Genomic DNA, 20,193 nt, shown 5'->3' with positions numbered 1-20,193 from the left:
CATGGTGTCACGGACCAGGGGACCACTCACAAGAGCAGCAGGGAGCATGCACGTATCACAGCTGGGTCATTTCACTGTCCTGCAATGCAGTGTCTCAGGTGCAAAACGCAACTGGCAGAGGTACGAGCGGCTGCATTACCTACGAGCATTGCAACCCCAGTCCCACATCTGTCCTCCCTTCTCCACACTTTCCATTCTCTCCTCCTGCTTCTGCTTCCTTGCAACAGCAGCAGAAAGGTGAGGAAAGAGGAGCACAGCAACTGCCGTTTCCCCATCCTGTTCCTTCCAGCTGTATTTTTGCATTTCCACACCAAAGAGGGAAGGTGCCGTAATTCCATCAATGCAATAAAACACACCAGGAAGAAGAAGGTTTCAGAGCATTTCATTTGTAACCACAGTGCATTTTGCATTATTGTATATAAGGCATAGACAGGTGATAGATACATCTTCCAGCCATTTCAAACCCCTGAATAACAGGGAGCCACAGGGAATACTTTACATAGGTCCTACCTCCTGGCTGGCTTTGGTGGAGAGACATAACCAAGCTACAGAGGGCCCACAGTCAGGCAAACAGATGGATGCGGCTGTTCAAGCAGCAATGCAAATGGGATTGAGTTGGTGTTTTCAGACGCTCAGACCTGATTTTACCCACCACAGTCCCACGGAGTCTTCTTGGCATGAAAACTGGCCCTGCAGCCTGGACTGGGAGCACGGAGGGTTGCATGCAGGGATGTAACCCTTGCCTTATCCTTATGCAATTGGATGCTCTGGATCCTGCTCTCCCATCACTGATGACCCATTCAGGTTTGTCAGGGAAGAGCTGCTGGTAAGTGCTGGGGAATAAAATATGGTTTCTCACGGGGAGAGGCTCGGGAGAGGTAACACACAAATGTGTTTTGGTAGGGTTGCTTGTCTCTGCTGGGATAGACAGTGGTTGTTGTGATAGGATGGGTGATGAGCATCCAGATATAAGCAGTTTTGCATTCGAGCATGGGTCACTCATCTTTTTTGGGGCTCTTGGCACCAAGATTTTGTTTCTGAAGTAGGTAGGGATTACAGAACAATAATGCCAGGATGGGAAATTTCACAGTCTCTGCAAACCGAAGCAAGGAAGAGAAATAATGGGCCTGATTTCCCACTGTGGACAGGAGAGCAAGGCATGCCAGCACTCAGCAGGATAGGCAGACACCGCCCCAGCAGAGCTGGGTCATGGTGGAAGAGGTGCAAGAACCAGCCACACTGACATTTTTATAAAATATAAAACCCAAAACTCATTAAGGTGCAAACACAAGCAACTTTTGTCCTCAACTCATCAGATTCTCAGGGAAAAAGCATTACGGAAAGTTTGACCAAGACCTGGTAGTTTGATAGTGGCTAATAAATGGGGGTGTGGATGCGGATGAGGTTGGGAGGCTTCTAGGAAAAAGAATGAACAAATGCAATAATGAAGCATTTAACTGTGCCGGTAAAATGAAACACCCTCCCTGGGGCTTGCAAGCCCAGAGCCGACTTCACCGCTCAAGCTTTTGGGGAAGGGATGCTGGCTCAGCCAAACCTCAGCAGCAAGGACAGGGTTTTATAGCTGCATGTTCTCCATGTCAAAGACACTGTCTTCACACATGGCAGTGAGCTGCCCTGTGCAATCTGGGTGCTGTTACAGTACTGAACAACAAGGGATTTAATGCTCAACGCACTACATCCCAATCCAGCAAAGCAATTAGGCATGTACTTTTTTTCCCTGCCTTCTGCTAAGCACAGGCTTAAGTGCCTTCCTGGAGCAGGGCAGGAGCTTACATGAGCACAGTTTGTCCTGAGAAACTCTGATCCCCCAGGATCACTTTTCACTGCTACTTGCTCTCACATGTCATGCTGAGCAGCAACAGCTCCAGGGGACAAATGAAACTGAGGAAGACGTGCCTCATCCTGCTGAAGGGCAGCGGGGAAAGATCCCTTTACTGTCAAAGGGACCGTAGCAAAAGCCATGCGGTGCCAGAGCAGCAGGACAGCTGTCTCTCAAAGGGACATTTGCTTTCATGCTTGATGCCCCTCTTCTGGGAGATGGTTCCTTGCAGGATGAGTGGATGCCAAATGAAAATTTGAGGCTAATGCTGTTTTGATTAGCATCCTCTCATGACATGAGCCAGCACTACAAAACACTAGAAATCCCATTAGACCATACCGCTCCGTCTGATTGCAGCAGCAGAGAGACAGACGGACAGGAGGAGGGAATAGAAAACAGCAGCAATGTCCCATCACTGCCATCCCAGTCCTGTCACAGCTGCCATTTGCTCTGTGGGCGGCTGAGCAAGACCTGCAGGATGTGTTTCATCATAATTTGTTTGCAAAGCTCTGCAAACAAGCCTGCTTCCAAAGGTGCAGGTTATCTGCCTCATTAGCGCCCAGCGGCAGTGCGTTTTGCGGCTTGCATTGCAGCCTGGTTTGTACTGTTTTGCTAAGCATGTTCAGGAGCACAGGAGAAAAAAAGACAAATACATTCACCGAACTGCAGCTGCAGGGGTTGCATATAGCAGGAGAGGAGAAAGGCAAAGTCCACGTGCGCTGCTTTGCTCTGGGATTGCTCTCAGGGTAGGGCTCAGCCCAACTCTGCTTTCTGCCATTACAGCACTGGTTTGGAAGGGAGGCATGTGGGACTGTAGAAGTGAAAGAGCAGCTCAGAGGGAAAACAAGCTCCAAAAAACATGAGCCAGACTGCAGTCCTTCATAAGCGCAAAATTCAATGGGAGTTTTGATTTAGCAATTACCACCAACTCCTGCCCAGGTTTTGCATCTCAGCCTTTTCCCCGGGTCCTGTATCTTGTGGGTTTTGCTCGCTTTGGAAAGGCAACATATCAGCCCAGGGTTTCAGGCTGTGCAGCACATTTCGTCTTCAGTAGACGTCATACATATATAAACCAGATAATACACATTGCACGGCAAAGGAAAACTGAGGCTTGTTCAGAGTGCAAAGAAAAGCGTGCTCAGAACCCAAGAGACTTTGGCTTGCACGTGCTGCTTACGCCAGCAGCCCGCGACTCCTCCGCTAAGGTCTGCAACATGGCTGTACACTCGCTGGCTACATATGAAAAGGTCCTTCTCTCCCCCACCCTCTTCAGTTTTGCACCGGTATTCAAGCTTTACAAATCAGAGCAGCTTAACAAAACAAAACAGAACAAAAAAGACAGACGAGGAAGTAAAATAAGAAATATTTCAGAGTAGGTATTGTTTACGTGTTGATTCCGAGGTGAGCGCTGCAGGTGGGATTCTGCATACTGCATCAGGGTAAGTTGTATCTTCGTTTTGGCAGCAGCCTAGGGCCAGAGAGAGGCTGTTCCTTCTCCGTCTCCATCTGCTGATGTGATCCAGTGCAGAGCCGCAACTCCTTTCCAAAATCCTCAGGCAGGCACCGGACCTTTCAGGTGTTTTCCAGCACAGTTTCAGTTGAAAGGTTTCACCAGTTTCATAGCAGCATAGTTCTAGAGGGATGGAAAAACGAGGGAAAGAAAAGCTGATTTGAAGCAGGTACAGCAAGGAGGCATGTGGAATTTAAAGCATTTTTTTCGGGCATGACACAGAACTGCAGATGGGGCTGCATTCAGGGCAGGCACGACGGCCAAGCTCCCAGCCCCAGCCTGCAGAGACAAGCAAGCAAGAAATGCATCCCTGCTAGCGAGGATGGTAGAAATCCCAAGACACATGAGAAAACGGGTCTTGTCTTCTTCCAGTAGAGGCTACTGGTCACAAGCACCAAGCAGCGAGCACCAGGAGTCACTCCTGGACTTTGATTGCTCCTTCCACCAGTTTTTAAGATAAATTTCCCCTTCTTCATACCCTTGTAAGAATTTTGGCATCTCCCCACCAGCACCATCCCAATGCCCACATGCCCTCTTGCAGGTGAAGAGAGACATCCAGCTCTGCAGAGATGCTCCAGCTTCCCGTCTCCTCCGGATCCCGGTGCCCCTTCCCCTCTGCTCTCTCTTTGTGCTGCTCCCCCACAAACCCCGAGGCTGTACTCACTACCCAAGCCCTGACCTTGCATCCTTATGGCTCCTTCTCCCCACAATCCCCCCAAAACTGGTGACCTCATCCGCTCTGCCTGTTGGGTTGGACCCTTTGGAAACAGGTCCTGGCCCTGGTCCCCAAGCATCCACCAAGCTGTGCCATGACGTTTTCTGAAGGGCCAAAATCTGCATCCAGGACCACGCCAGCAATCAGTGGGTCTGAACAGCAAGAGGAAGATTCTCGAGCCCCTATCCTGATTTAGTTCAGTACAAACCTAGCCTGCAGGTCCATGGACTATCATCTCCAAAGAATCTGCCAAAAACAACGAAGAACAGCAAACCCATTGCTAATGTTTTTTTCTCTGCCTTGTCTGCATCCCTTAACGCCTCAGCCATCTGTTTCAGCATCAGCATTTGATGTGGTTTTTGTTCCTAAGAGCGGACACCCCAGGCAAGCCCTTCCTGTGCCTGTTTTCTGGGACCTCTACTATCCCTGTTATTGCACACTGAAGTATGGGGCTGCCACGGAAAATGAGGTGTCACAGTATTTTAGCCTATTATACGTGCAATTCCTTCCTTGAAAGAAGATGACAGTGCTGTGAAAAAGAATAAGCTGTGTAAACACTGCTTATCAAGACCACAATGAAAATACAGACAAAGATGCATGCTTAGGTCGTTTGGAAAGAGCTATATTTAAAGTAGCTCTGATTCAAACCCCTGCAACCACATACTAGCCCGTTTGGAAGTCCCTCCCAAGCATATTGAATTTAATTGGTACAGGATGTTCTATCACTCTGTCACTTTAAAAAAACAACTTTGGAAACAAAGCATAATGCTAGTTACCAGCAAGATCTTTGGAGGAACAGGGGAAAAAGAAAAAAAGAAAAGGCAACAGAAGTAAAATCTGACCAAAGGCATCTTGATAAATTACAACGTGTAGCAAATTATAAGGCAGTTTGCCAACGGAGGATTTCTAATAATGCCATAAATCAAGCAAGCAAAGTTAGGGCAGTTTACCAGAAGTCATTAGAAAAGCCTCCAGTGACATATAACCTTCGAATTAATTATCCATCCATTTGTCTTTCAGAGTCTATCCTCCAAAATACTCCGATTTTTTATGATTTGACTGGTTGCATTCTGGAGGGTAGCAAGTTTTCTGTCCAGCTATGAATTTGTATTAACGAAGTGCTGAAAGCCAAGCAGGATTATCAATCAGCGCAGAAAGCGAGCTGTAATTAGAATTAATGGCAATGGAAGCAACACTGGGCTTGCAGAACACAAACAGAGTTTTAAAAGGTAGTAAACATTTTCATGGTGCTGCAAAGCAGAGCTGACTCCAGCTGGAAGTAGCGTTACATTTTTCTATGGTGGTAGCCACTAAAATCTTTACAATAGTCACTGCTTCAGGGAGATAACTTCACCGCAGTATTCCCTACACGTTACGGATGCAGAAGCCCAGACTGGGCTTTTACAACCCTTTCTTCTGACCTTGTGTCTAGCCCAAGACTTTCACTCAACCATTCCCATAGCAGAAGGCAGAGCTCCTGTCAGCTATGGCAGTGTCGGATGAAAAGTCCATCAAAGTCACTGGACCTTTCCAAAAAGCCCCACAGCGTGCCATAAATGAGCACTGCTGGACAGGAGTATGGGGTGGAACTAGAGCATATCTTGTAGAAAGACATTCAATCTCAATACGGGGATGACTCAAGCAACGATGAATTTACCACAACCTTTGGCAAATTGTTCCAATGGTTAATTACCCTTCATCTCAAAAATTAGCATCCTATTTCCACTGGAATAGTTCCTCTAACTTCAACATCCAGCTACTGGATCTCATTATATTTTCGTCTGTTGCTTAAGGAGTCTTCTGATGTCAAGTTAAATCTAAGGACCGTCTCAGGAAATCATATAGGAACTATCCAGGGAATGCTGCTCCCAGAGTCCTAGCTTGTACAGACCATAATGACAACCACTCTGCAAAGAAAGCTAAGGCAAACCAGCAAGTAATCTGACACTAACACTGGATGGAAGAGCCCAAGTAAAAAAATGAAGAACCTCAGAATATCAGATTTTCAACATTTTTTCCCATTTTTGTAAAACTAGACAACTTTTTTTATGGAAATTTGCAATACCATGCAGTTTTCCACCCAAAACCAAAAGGCTTTTCAGTTGGAAATGGCCTCTCACCCACTAAAACAAGTCGCTCTGTAAACAGTTGCACTAATGATGACTGATTTCTTATGGACTTGTGCCTAAATTCCCCGTGCTGCAGTACTGCCGGCTCCCTGTGGGTCCTGATGAACCTCCTCTTCATCCCGAAGCACTTCCAGACCCTTCCCCACTTCAGCAGCTCTCCCCCTGCTCCTTCCAGGGACCCCAGATTCCAGCAGGGCAGCCACGGCACCTTCCCTGGCTGGCAAACGACTGCTGGTTGCACAAAGCTCTCCTGGGAAGGAGGCTTTGAAGAGGACCTGAGAGGAGGAATGGGAAGATCTTCAAAGGTTTCTGATCCCCTGAAGTAGTTCTAGAGGCATATATATTTTGCAGAATATTTGCATATAATATTTTGCAGAATATTTTGTTTCTCACCTCAATGGGGAAAATACTTCCCTGGGGTGTGAAGCATCTCTTGATGGGTATTCTGAACAAGACGAAGACATTAGCTTCTTCATTCTCACTGAAAAGCCTGAACCACTGGTTTTTGGGTACTACTGTTGGGAACCACAGACAGCCCTTCACCATTTCGGGTGGAAGCAGACGGCTTTCAAATGGGACATTTGCTCTTACTCTCCAGCTACTCTGACCACAAAGCTGGGACTGTGGTTGGAAGCTTTCAGCACTATATGGGCAATAGGAATAAATCAAAAAAATCCCATTTTTTTGTACCGAGAGCCAATGGAAGTGCCCTGGGTTCATTTTTCAGGTGAGATTCCTGTCTGTCTGGGATGCAGGGTGACCTATGCAGTGTTAGCTCACGGGACCATTAGTTTCCCAGGGCGTATTGTGGATATCTATTTCTCAGGTAAAAGCTATCCTCCTTCGGTGTCTCAGGCAGAGTCCAAACAAGACAAGATTTGGAGCCAGGGCTCAGACTCCTCTGGCAGCATCTGGTGCATGGTACACAACACTCCCAGGTGGAGAGGCTGTATGCAGGCAGGGCATTCAGGCTACAGGCAGGGGCATCCAGGTTGCAGGCAGAGGCATTCAGACTGCCAGCAAGGACATTCAGGCTGCAGGCAGGTCCCAAGGCTCCTGCTGAGCCAAGGACCAGCTGCTGAAAACCAATGACTGGAAGGACCGTGGAGGTCCCAGTGGAGGTCCCAACAAGCAGAAAGCTGTGGAAGAGCTTTTCATGCAAGGCCATAGCAAAAAGGACAACAGAAGCAGGAAAACAGTAACTTTACCTCTGTATCCAACCCTTAACATCCCTGTATCCCTGTTCCTTACCCTCTGCCTGCTCAGACTGATGATTTACGTGCCTGAACAGAATTCCCTTGAGGTTTCCCTCCCATCGCCCAGCCCTTTGCCCAGGATGAGAGGGGCAGGACTCATACAAAACCCTCTGCCAGCAGTGTGGGACCTCAAAACTGCACGTGTAGTGGCAAGATTACATATATAGTGCTAAACACAGCAAGTCCTTATTTTAAACGGGACCTGATGGTGCTCCTGGCACACAAATCAGAACAGAAGTGAGGAGGGATTGTTTTTCCATGCATTTAATCAGGGATGTAACAGTGAGCCCTGCCAAAGGTCATCATGCCAGGGGCATCCTTCATAGCAAACCATCACCAGCACAATTGCCAAATTTAGTGCCTGATGAAACGGGAAAGGAACTAAATCTCCAAGTAGATACAGAACCAGTGACCTCAAAAATCTAGGGGAAGCTGGCCAAGTACATAAAAAGAGAAAAATTCCATGAAACATGGCCTTACTTTTTCGAAATATGACTAAAAATTGACCCAACCAAAATGAAATTAAATACAACAACATTTAGCTAGGAAACAGGGAAAAATCCCAAGGAATAATGAATGTAAATCAATATTTATAGTTTGCGAATTTTTTCTGTTCTCAATGTTGTTTTTATACGATACCACTGGAACGAACGCAAAGCCACTTGCATCTTCAGGGAAACACTGAGTTCTTCTTGGTCAAAAAGGCTTGGTTTCTGCTACTTGACATAAAGAGGAGTCTCCAGGAATGGCTCCGAGTACAGGGCAGGGAGGAGGCAGTGCAGCACAAATCTGCACTTGCACAATTATTTCCTCCTTCATACTACTTAGCACCTCCGGAATCGTTTCTCCAGCAGGAGAAGTATCCCTTCCCATGGATGTGAGGATAGAGAGATGGGGAGAGCCATGTTCTAATCCCATCGCCTTTTTTCTCGATGGGAACAACCGAGCATGCACGACTTCAAATCATCTGAAAGTGATTATGATGGCGAGGAGAAATTCCACACCTCGCTTTTCGGTTGCACATTGCAAGCACACAAAGCCATCTGCAAAAGGCAGCCACGTTCTCTCGCATGAAGTTATAAATTACCCCAATGAGCCCTTTTTAAAAAAAAAAAAATCATATACAAGAAGCAGAATTTGTTAAGTGCTGGAAAGAGAGAGGCGGGTCATTTTTCTTATCAGTCTGGGAGGAGGGGAAATGGCATCCAAGAGCCAGCATGAATTATTCCAGTGCTATAGAAACAGAGGAGGATACAAAAACCCATCTCAAGCCAAACTGGAAGGCCAGGGCTCCACTATTTATTTATTTTGTTTTGCCAGTGGAACTGACAGTAACACAAGAAAAAGCCACTTTCTTGATTAATGAGGTGAAAACTCCCCCCCTCATTTCAGATATTACATTGGTATAAAGTGCTCCAAGCCTTGATAATGAGAGACGGGGCTGCCCGAACACCTATAAACTCCCCTGCATCTTTAAACAATTACAGACCGATGTGTTTTTTGCCACTGCTCAGCCCTGTAAAATGGCTGCATTGCTAATGAGGCTGTATGTTTTTCAGGGATTTTCCCACCAGCCCTGCAACACCTCTGACATCAGCTGCTCGAACCTCTTTGAAAATAATCAATTAACCTCAGTGTCATTAGACACGAATTGAAACACGGGTGCAAAGAGGTGAGCACCTTGTGGTGAGTCTGCAGCAGAGACCAGAAACACAGACTCTCCTTTTGACCCATCATGGTCCACGAGGTTGTTCCTCAGGGCCCAGCATGGGACTTCGCAGCCACATGCACTGGGACCATCTCTGTCAGCACAGACGTTGGTCAGCCACAGAGACCTGGGGGAACACCTAAGACCTTGGTCAGCCCCCCTGTCCTCTCCTGCACCCATCGTACCGGGAAGGCATAGATGAAGATCCCCAGGAAGAGCAGCAAAACGAAGAGCACGATGGCCAGGATAACCACCCACTTGTACCGCCGCCACAGGATGTACTTCAGGGTCTTGTACGGGGAGGTGAACCACAAGAAGGAGGTCTCTGGGCGCCTGGAGCCAAACAAAGTTGAGGTCACTCCTGAGTTTCACAGTAGTTTCACCCTCCTGGATCCCCAACCCCATGAGCACACCCTGCTGTAACAAGCTGGCTGCTCACCCTGCAAACCCACATCCCTCTGGGTGGACCATGTCAAATGCCCTCCTTGTTGGACCAGCCTCCCAGCCACCCTGGATAGTCTTGGCTTTTACAGTCTGAGCTTCAACCAGTCAGAAACAGAGCCTACACAGGAGCAAGCCCATTGCAGATGGCAAACCTCAAACTGGGAACCCAGATTTTCAATTTGCTCCTTGAAAGGTCTGTGCCCCAGTGGTTACTTTTCCATTCAAGATGCTCTTACTTGGGGTCCTCCAGCTTGGGGTTCATATTTGGCTCATCCCGACCCATGCCAGCTGGCCGCTCTTCATGCTCTTGTTCTGCCACAATTTCCAAAGTCATTTCCAATTTGCCCTGTGTGGGTTAAACAAAAACAAACTTATAAACAAAACAAAACAAAAAAAGGGAGAGGTGAGAAATGAATGTATGATGCAAATTACTGACTGGGGAAGGAAAAACTACTTTGAGCATAACCCAACCACCACCACCAAGGACCATTAGGAACCCAGTAAGAGCAGATTTCACACAGATCCCTCACCTGCCCACTACAATGTTCTCAGCAGATATTCCAGGACATCTCAGATGTCACTGACACCCAAGTTTAGGCAACCGACTCATGGGTCTTTTGTTCAATGACCTAATTCACTGCCTGGACTCCTTTACCTGTATTGAACAGTCGCCAAAGACTTGAGCAGGAGCCCAGACACATTTAAATATATCAGTCTGACAGCTGAAACCTTCCCCTGGTACTTGTCAGAACACAATATCATTAAGAATAGATATGATACAGAGTCAAATTAGGTGGCATGTTCCAAAAACCACAGCAAAAATCCCACAGAACAAATTACTTCTGAGGTATTTGCATGGTGCTGGACAAATCCCGGAAAACATCCAGCTAACAAAAGCTGGTCCAGTTTGTGAAATTTGCAGCCCAAGACTGCATTTCTTGCCCTGACCATGGCATCCTGCATGTGCTTGGCCCAGCCACGTCCCTCCTCAATGCTTTGAGTGAGTCCCCCAAGAGGACACGTGAAGAGGCCACCTTACCGCCAGGATCTTCTTTTGATCCTGCTCAGCAACACAAGGCCACCATCCCTTGACGGTTTTCTGCTCAAAGAGTGACACAAAGCGACTTGAAGACAAGGTCTCATCTACTAGCTCTAAGGAGCACTTTTCAGCAGTCTTGGCAGGTTTGGGCATCCTGTTGAGATCCATCTGAATGGAGCCTGCAAAGAGGAGCGTTACTGGGAAGACATCTCGGTGTAACAGGTCCTTAAAACATGGACTGTTTCCCTGAAGAAATATTCACTGTGGCATCCTCCTGACCTCAGGGAGCTTGGGCAGACGCCCACACAGCAAGGGAGAGAGCAGGCTCAAGTGTAGCCCTATTTCCAAGCACAGCGCTAGTTTTAGCCAGTGGCTCTTCCTAGGAATTGAGCTCTTGGCATCATCATTGTGCTTAGGAAGACCTGAGCCACGAAGTCCTTCTAGAACAGGCTGCGAAATACCCGCTGACTTACACAGCTATAGCATTGGATGATTTGCACTGAAGTCAACCAGGCAGGCTGAGATTTTTATTGAAGACTAAGAGATTTAGGTGAAACTCAAATTGTGCTCACCCACAGCCCAGTCAATATAAGAGCGTTGGGCAGGAGGCTTGCAGATCTCCAAATAGGCTATTTTATTGCCTCACCCAGGTCAGTAATTGCAGCAGATTAAATATGAGGGATATCCCACAAAATCGATAGCTTACTTCGCAGAGTGATCCAGTAATTAGCACATTTATCTAGCCTTTGGGAAATCTGAGCTCAGTTCTCCAAGCGGTAATTGAAAGTGCCTGTATTTAATTTACATTGCTACACTAATTTACCTTATGGTTGGGAACGGCCAAGAACATACACAGGCTCTGGTCTTGTGGCTCAGCTGAGGGACAGCAGCTTTTTACACTGCTGTGGATGACTCGCATTCCGTTTCGTGCTTGTATTCCTAACTTTTCTGTGCCACAGATTCTTGCAACCAGTGACAACAGGAGCAGAGATCAGGTTTACTGTGAAACACTTTTGAGGTTCATTGATTAAAAGTGCTTTACAAAAGCCAAAGACCACTTTTATTTGTTGGAATTTGAAAAAAAAAAAAATCTTGGCAGTCAAGAGCTCGCGATGTACGGAGCCAGAACTGGAAAACACACCTTGGAGTGGTTATTTCGGCACTCAGCCTACATAATTAATCAAAGACAGGATTTAAAGGATCCTGATCACATACTTCCTCAGTGAAGCTCTTGATGTTTGAAATTTTTTTAGTGGCAAAAAGAAAGGTAGAACAAGACCCAACCAAAAAACCCATAATGCTGGAGCCTCCAGCTTCTGCACAGATAATCTGCTGCATGGCTCTGCTATCTTTTCTATTAGAGGTTTTTGCTTTATTTTTTTCTTGACCTAAACCTAGATTTCTGAGGATGATTATCGAGGCTAGCATAGAAAAAGGCAAGTGTTGGATCGAGCTGTGTTCATGTGTAAACATCCCAGGTAAGGCAAGGCAGGTCTGGAGCTCTGATCCTGCCTGGTGCTCTCAGCTCAAACACACGGTTTGACCTGATGAGCACGTTTCAGCACGGACTCAGCTGAGTCACGGGGAATTGGGGCCTTCCTGGAAGGTGGTGGCTTTGTTGGACTTGATGATGCTCTCAACATTATGTCAGCCCAGGAAGACGCTGCTGCAGGCTGAGACTAGAAATCTGCCTAATACAAATCATTTATCATCAGTCCTGAGCTTATGCTGACACTGAATCCCATTCAGTGGCATAAACTGGTCTTGTTACACTTTCTTCATATCCTGAAAGGATTCAATAACTTTTTCCTTTCTGTCTGCATCAGCAGGAATGGAGCCAAAAAACTCTCCTGACTTACCCAAATAGTCATCAAAAGAGAACTTGTCATTGTCCCAGATCTGGAAGATAAGCTGCGGTGGAATCTTATTTTCTGTCTTGTCCAAGCTCCAGAAGTGCTCCTAAAATCACACCAGAAAAGAAACCAAGGAAAAATCAAATGCTTGTTGGTAGAAGCGGGCAGAGCCTGGCTACTCTCATCTCACAGCAGTAGAAATCCTGTAACATAACTGCCCTCGGTGTGTCCTGCTCCAGTTCTGTAGGGCCAGAGCCACAGGAGGACAGCGCTGGCTCTGACCAGTTCTTGGACAAGGGTGCTCAGTGGAAAACCCAAGATGCTTCTGGAAGTTGAGTTGGTGTCAATTTGTGCCTTAATTTAGTGACAATGTTTTAGCAAACAGGCACCATGAGCTTGCAAATAGGGTCTTTTGGAGTGACAGCATCATATTACATGATTTAGATGAGAGTGATGCTCCAACGTGAAGAGAGCAACGAGTGTTGAGTGCCAGTGCTGCCAAACTTCACCTTCCTCTTAATTAATGGAAAAATACAGGAATAACACTTAAATTAGCACTTATGGTAGGCAATTCAAATACATCACCTCTCCTTCTGCCCATCTCTCACCCCAGCCCTGCCAGCAGCCAGAGCCCTGCACAAGTCTGGATCCCCCTCTGCTCTGATCTGCTGTCCAGTCTGTTGTAAGGAGTTTGTGTGCAGCTGGCCAACTTGCGACCTGCAAACACCTCCACCACCTGTAGGCAGTCTGTGGCTCCCAAGTTTACTTACTAAACATGAATATGTAAAGAAAGAGACTGGTGTTTTCATAGCAGCTCACTGTGTGGTGGGTTCCTCAGTTCTCAAATGACTGTTCATCTTTTCTGCGCATCTCCCAGGTTTTCATTCTCAGGATAGGTGAATGCTAGCGTTGGACATGGTATCGCAGTACAAGTGCTGCTAATATTACACTGGGCTGCTGCCAAGCTACGTAATGTGCTTGCCATATCTATTACTACATCCACTTGCCATAACACACAAGAATGGAAAGCTCTGTAACTGCAGAAAACTGTCATCAAACAATGCAGCCTGGTGCAACTTGACTTAAAGCAGCAAAAGCAAAGACTATAATGAATCATTAAGGCCAGATCTAAGAGCACTTTGCCACTACATAGATAACAGCAGTGTCTATTAGAAAACATCCCTGGCATGGCAGCAAAAGGAGCAAAACTTTACAGACGTCCATGGATGACAAAGATGAGTAGTTTTCATTTAGAGCATTCAGAGCACCAGCAAGCCACGATGACCAGAGCCTGGCTCCCTGTACAACCAACTGAGCAGTGGCACTGTGACACTTGATTTCAGTCCTTACAATGTGAGATCTGTCACTGTCTATATGCCCTGCTCATTTTTATTAGATGGGCACTATTTTATCTATTCCCTGCCACTAGAAGTGCTGCGACAACCTGTCGAAAGGTTTTGCAGCAGTCCCAGAAGCCTATTTGCAAAGCACCTAGAATAGAAATTACACCATGAGCATCCCTGCAATTATCATCTTTTACCAAGCCCGTGTGCAGTGCAGGAGCTATCATCTGTCAGTTCTGCAACCCGGCCACAGGAATAAGGAATAGCCACTGCCTGGGAGACAGCATCCGTGCGGGAGCTCAGCAATAGGATGAGGCGGCGATTTCTGCTTCCTGGAGAGGAGATGATTTACAAAACACTCACCCATGAGAAGTTTGCAACTGCAGTGGCCCGGTTACTACAGTGGGTAGGTCAACAGCAAGGCAGATGGTCTCCCTTCTGGATAGTCAGACCAACACACCCCAAAAAGCCAGTGGAGGGGAATATTTAAGTTAGACTTCTCTAACAAGGAGGGTTTGAATCCCATTACTGTGACAATGAGCTTGCAGCCACATCATTATAATATATGGTGGATACGTGCCCACGCCACAAAATCTTGCTATTTCTGTGGTTGCAACCAGTAATACGTCCCAACAGGGATCTAATACCACTTTTGGGATGCCACAAGATGCCTGAGAGTTAGGACTAAGAAGTGTTAGGACAGAAGCAGAGAGAGAGATGCACACAAAGCAGAGGTCGTGTTATTTCTGGCTCCAGCCAACGCTTGCAAAGAGGAGGCAGAGTCACGACCGGTGTCTACTGACAGCACAGGCTCAGAGGTGTGTCCTGTGGGCAATGCCTCCTGCCGCACTCTTGCAACATGGCAGTATCATAAACGGAACAGATTTAATTAAAACCAGGAAACTTCAGCATTATTCATGACACATACGTAGCACCATAAATTCACTGCGGTGGCTACAAGACTCTGATTCATTATATCGTGCAATATTAAAAAAAGGGGGGGGGGGAAAGAATGTGTCACACTCCATAAGAACATAAATATTCAAGCAGGGAGACTGTGGGCACTTAAATCCCATTGAAACTGGTTTCACTTTAAGAGATCACCCTGGACGGTTATATTTCAATTTAGCTCCATTCCCCGCCTCACTTTGGAAAAACACGCCGGCATTTTTGCAATGGAGCATTTTATTTATGCATTTTAAATATTTTATAATCTAGAAAAATAAAATAAAGTCAATGGAAACTTCAATCTCTCCCCCTCTGCTCATTGCAATGTATTAAAATGTATGTTTATCCAAGACAGGGTGGGATGGACATGTTTTCCCAGCTAATAAGTCATTTTAAATTAAAACTGCTAAAAAGGGAAAGAGCTTGTGGTGATTCTTCCCTTTCCCATATATCAGTTGGGGTCTGCACTGCAGAAGGGTTGTTAGTCATCCAGACGAGAAAGCCCCCAGGAACAATGTACCCATGCCTAAAGAAGAAGGCGGCCAGATGACCTCACCATGGGTTGGAAAGGTTCATCTGGGGTCTGCGAGATGGAGGAAGACCCATCCTCCATGCTGTGCACCACAGCGAGACACCACGGGCTCCTTCCCATTGCCCCTTGCTGGGGCAATTCGGGCACCCCCCTCTATGTTCAGCTTGGGAGAGGATGAAGCATGTCCTACAGGCGCCTCTTCCCCTCCAGTGCCAACTAATATCCCTGGTTCAGAGGCTGATTTCACCACATCTGCATTCATCAGCCATGTCCATGCTCCAAGAGCATTGCTACACTGCTGCCTGGGTTGAAGCACCTCTCCAAGCACGCGCTGGACCTTCTCTTTGCACCATCCCATCCACCTGAAGCCGAACGTGAGCAAAACTTAGCACTTGAGCAGCCCCTCTGAAAGGGAGGTGCAGTGATGGCAGCTCTGCTCTCTGGCAAAGGCACTGCCTGCTGGAAGGCCCAATCCCTTGAGCACCCTGATGGGGAAACAGCAGGAACCAGGAAAAGGAGCAGGCTGTTGTGAGACCTAAATTACTGCCCCAGCCTCTGAGCTGCTGCAGCAATCCCCCTCGTCTTGATGGGCTCCTTCCCCATCTGTGGTGCTGGCTGACCTCTCCCAGGACAGAAGAGCACCTTGGACCCAGGTCAGAGTCAGCGGGTGCTGCAGTGCCTTATGGTCATCTCCCACGCAGTAAAATACCACTGGGTAAGTGTCCCCCAGGACTGACCATGCAATCGCTGACAAATGTACAGGACTTTGGGTTTCCACCATCCCTCCTTCCCACTGCAATGCCCACGGACTTGTCCGCACTCAAAGCAAACAAAACCCATGCTTGCTGCATCCCGCTGCCTCCCCAGCACCACTTCTACCCCTGAGAGCAATGCCCTGGCTTGCCGAGGACTCCCTGCCTGATGAAGGATGACTCAGGCAGGATTTGACCCTTTCCGGGTGGCAATGCCGAGCTCGTACAACGCTAGCATGATCTGTACAGCTTTGGACTTTCTTGTGGAAAAACACTGTAAATGTGGTTTGGCTGGTGGCGAAGCTTTCCTCCTCGGAGCCCCGTGAAGCTGGGGACACAGCGGAGCAGAGCTGTAAGGGCAGGCTGGGGAAGGAGGAATTTGATGCTGAGCTAAGTTTATGGGTCCATTTCAAGACAGTGTGAAATTTGCCTCCATGATTAAATCTAGCTACGAAAGTTCACTATAAAAACAACCCAAGGCAAGAAATTTATTTCCTAGCCTTTTGCAAGACATGGGAAGGAAGGGGGCTTGAATTATTGTTTGGGGCTTTGTTTTGCAGTGGGGGGGGAGAGGGGAGGCTGGTGAATATTTTACGGTCGTGAATAATGCAGCAGGGGAGGCAGGCAGAAAAATACGCTCATATCACTAGGAAAGTGTTGACAGGGCTGCATTTCTTCTCAGTTGCTTATGTGCTATGGAATACAAAGTAAGGAGCAACCCGCTTTTTCAGGGAGGTGGGGAGGCCCCAGTGTGTTTGCACCCAAGCAAGCCTGTCCCGTTTCAGCATGTGCATGTGGGAGAGCATCAGGTCCCTCATCCCGCCGCAACTGGGGAGCCCCGGCCACACAGGAGACCCCCTCGAAGGGCAGCCAAGAAGAGCCTCTTCTGCAGGAGCAGGACGGGCTGTCCTGCAGGGCCATCCTTCAAGGTGTTGAGAAACTGCTTCTCTGAACCTCAACCCATTGGGACATTTCATCTATTCGTAATACGCAGACAGCTGAGAGCGCTCATGATTGCACTTCTACTGGACTAACTTGCCTCTTTGATCTCCCTGCTGTTGCCAACTCCAACAATTGCATCGCAGGTCTCATGGCACTTGGTTTTCTGCATCTTCCCCCGATCAGGATGGCAGCTGAGCAAAATCCCAAGCGCACAGCATCTGCTGCACATTCGGACACAGCCTTGCCAATACCTGGAAGAGGACTCCAGGCGTCACCACACCATAAATGTGAAATAGTATTTGCCTTGGGGCACATGCTCTCATTTCAGTCCCTGGAATCACTCGCTGCAATGCTATTTTCTCAGCCTCCCATGCTTTCCTTCTGCCAGAGTTTATCAGGCTTTTCCAGGGACATGGGGCCATCCCAGTGCCCTTTAGGGAGCTCCAAGCCTTGCGGTCCCAGTCCTAGCCAGTTTGTGAACAGCACTGTTGGACCTTCAGCTCTTGACACAGCCATGCTTTGCTCATCCCTCTCCATACATCCATTGGAAACCAAAATTCACAACAGTGACTCCTGTCTGAATATCACAGAGGCTGCCGGTGCATCCCGCGTCATGACTGCTGCCCCTGTCCTGTTACAGAAGACTGTTGTGTCTGCTTGTTGCAGTCCCATTAAAATACATAATATATGACTGCCTTGTCTAACTCTGCCTTCCTCTGAAAAAAAATTTACTTGGAGCCCATTCAAAATGTTGCATTTTGGCTAAATGTGGAAGGAAAAGGAACATTTTGTGTTTTGTTTTGTTTTCTGATGTCACCAAGAAAAACAGGGAAGGACACAATAAAGGACAGGAAACAAGACAGGAAAAATTAAAGTCCAAAATTAAAAGGCAATAACCTTTTTTTTAGCTTTCTGACACCAAAGAGGAATGAAAATTTCAATCTAATAAAACATTAACTGTTTTTAACAAAAATCAGTGCTTGATACTCAAAACTGCAAACTAAAACCAACCAGAGCACAGAGATTTCTTCGTACACCCTGGAGATTCAGCGACGACTGTAACAGAACAAAGAGATGACACAGGGACGCAGTTGCAGAAACCTCACACGCCTGGCTGGGTTTTTTTATAAAAATTAAACAACAGAGAAGCCACACACTTACCTCCAGAGTAAACTCTTGCCCTGTCTGACAAATACACCGAGCCCAGGCTGCCCACAAGCTCTCAGCTGGTTTAGAGCATAGCGCTACGAGCTGTCACTGCAGAGCATGAGCCTCCCCCATGCAAAACAATTGCAGCAGGGACGTCCCCGCGTGCCCCTCTGCTCGCACCGGCTCCTCGTTCCCAGCTGGTGCGAATCTGCTGGGCGCAGAGGAATGCACCGGCTGATCTGCCCCAGGTGAGGGTCCGGCCCGTTGCGGGTCGGAGCTGTCAGTACCAGGAAGATGTCAGGGCACTATAATGAATTTGCAGACAAAGTCACCAGAATCGATGAAACCAGATGGAGCGGGGAAAGCCTCAGTGCCAGGGAGGGAGGAATTTATTCTCTGCTCTGCTCAGCAGTAGAACAAAACAAGCTGTGAGTTACAGCCCCTTCTTCCCTGCTTTTCCCTCAAATGCCTTTGCACTTTTCTCTCTAGGTGGGTTTAAGACCCCAGACCTCTATCTTTCTCATATTACTCCTGAAGGTCTATCTCTAGTATGATTTCTGGGATGCCACCAGCTGACCAGTTATAGAAAAAACCCTTCCAAATGTCAGGTTTGTTGTTATATTCAATGCCAGAGCCAGGAAACTTGGAGGCTTCAGCTGCACCTTGCAGAAACAGAGTCTCAATTATTCAGAGATACGTGCAAGCATCACTGATATCTCACAGCCACAGGGTTATTCCTGGGATTATCCTAGAGGACCACCTGCTTCTAGCCATGCGAGCAGCATGGACCCACCACTGCCAGATGCCAGATGTCCAAAGGCCTCCAACTCAAAGTCAGTATGGTTTTGTGCCCAGGTAGATTGCAATTAATCTGCTTAAAACTTGGATGGGCCCCTTTAGTTGAGAGCACAAGGTGGAAGAAATGAAATGAATGGAAGAGCTCCTTGAAAAAGAGCCTCACCACAACTGCCTCAGCCTTCCCACTGAATAAACCAGACAATGGCTTGCAGTTTCTTCTACAGTAGTGGGATGGGTCCTCTTCCAGTGGGTCTCTTTGTCTTTGCAAAACAGAATATTTTGAGTTCTGGCATCAATACTTCATTTTCTTGTTGACACCTAACACCAAAGTCTAGTAGCAGAACAAGTATGAAGACAACAGCTATGTTCCTTGGTCTGGTTTCTGCCAATGACATGGATTTGAAATTGCCAACAATGCTCCCATACTCATTATGTTCAGCTTCTGGAATTTCTTTTATGCAACACTTTTCAGATGGTAGATGAACAGCCCAGCCAGGTCTTGGAAGCTCCAGCCTAGTGGTTTATTTGCAGGTCTACCCAGGCACCAATAGTTTTTAACTTGTATATTGAGATGCTCTTGAAATTTTACCCTGAATGTTCATTTATGCAGATGACATTTGCTCAGACATTCAGTGTCAAGCTTTTTCTGCCCTAGAGGACATCTAGAATTCAGATTTGGCAGCTATATTCAGCTACCGCTGTAACTGGCACTTGAAGCCGAACATTTCAAAATCAATTTCATGCATTTTCCACCTCCACAGCGCCTGCGAGACGTGGGAGCTGAGCGCCTCTCTGACTGGGTGCCCAGTGAAACGTGATCCACATCCAGCCTATCTCAGCATTGCTCTCAGTAGACTCCGGTTGTACCATGACCATCTGATAACATTGTCTGCAAGAGTCAAGACCTGCCAGGCTTAGACCTGGGGATCTAAAGTTTAAACCCTGCAGACAACTGCTCTTCTCTCTGCTAGTTGGCAGCAGAGCACTGTACTCATCTGGGACCTGGACCTGCCTGTTCCTCCCCTACTTAAGGCAATATGCAATTTCATGCAAACATGTCAGGGTGCTGAATCTACCTTTCTGCCCTAGCTCCCCCTGTGAAATAACAGCGCTCCAACATGCAATGTGTATTGACCCTTTCACCAAAATGACTGCATGATTTGCAAGCTAAGAAGCTGTCTTCTTGCAGGACCCAGCAAGTTGCAAGCGTGCTGTGGCCATGCGAACAACGTGGC

At 47.2% G+C, this 20,193-nt stretch overlaps 1 protein-coding gene across 8 annotated transcripts in view; it reads right to left on the bottom strand.

Annotated features, from left to right (window-relative positions):
- Positions 1–366: 366 nt before the first annotated feature.
- Positions 367–20,193, bottom strand: part of DYSF (dysferlin) — a 106,140-nt gene continuing 86,313 nt past the window's right edge. For all 8 annotated transcript variants that reach the window (XM_087736075.1, XM_087736078.1, XM_087736081.1 and 5 more), the window contains 5 exons: positions 12,501–12,600; positions 10,642–10,820; positions 9,839–9,948; positions 9,344–9,491; positions 367–3,473 (listed from right to left, as the gene is read on the bottom strand). In XM_087736075.1, the coding sequence (XP_087592201.1) occupies positions 3,435–3,473; positions 9,344–9,491; positions 9,839–9,948; positions 10,642–10,820; positions 12,501–12,600 (576 nt within the window). In that variant the 3' untranslated portion in view covers positions 367–3,434. The remainder of the gene's footprint in view (positions 3,474–9,343; positions 9,492–9,838; positions 9,949–10,641; positions 10,821–12,500; positions 12,601–20,193) is intronic.

The sequence above is a fragment of the Nipponia nippon genome, unplaced genomic scaffold (genome assembly GCF_047370975.1).
Source record: "Nipponia nippon isolate SJK-2023a ecotype South Korea unplaced genomic scaffold, ASM4737097v1 scaffold_6, whole genome shotgun sequence".
In the NCBI taxonomy this organism is placed as follows: Eukaryota; Metazoa; Chordata; class Aves; order Pelecaniformes; family Threskiornithidae; genus Nipponia; species Nipponia nippon.
This window is presented reverse-complemented; position numbering and strand designations above follow the sequence as displayed.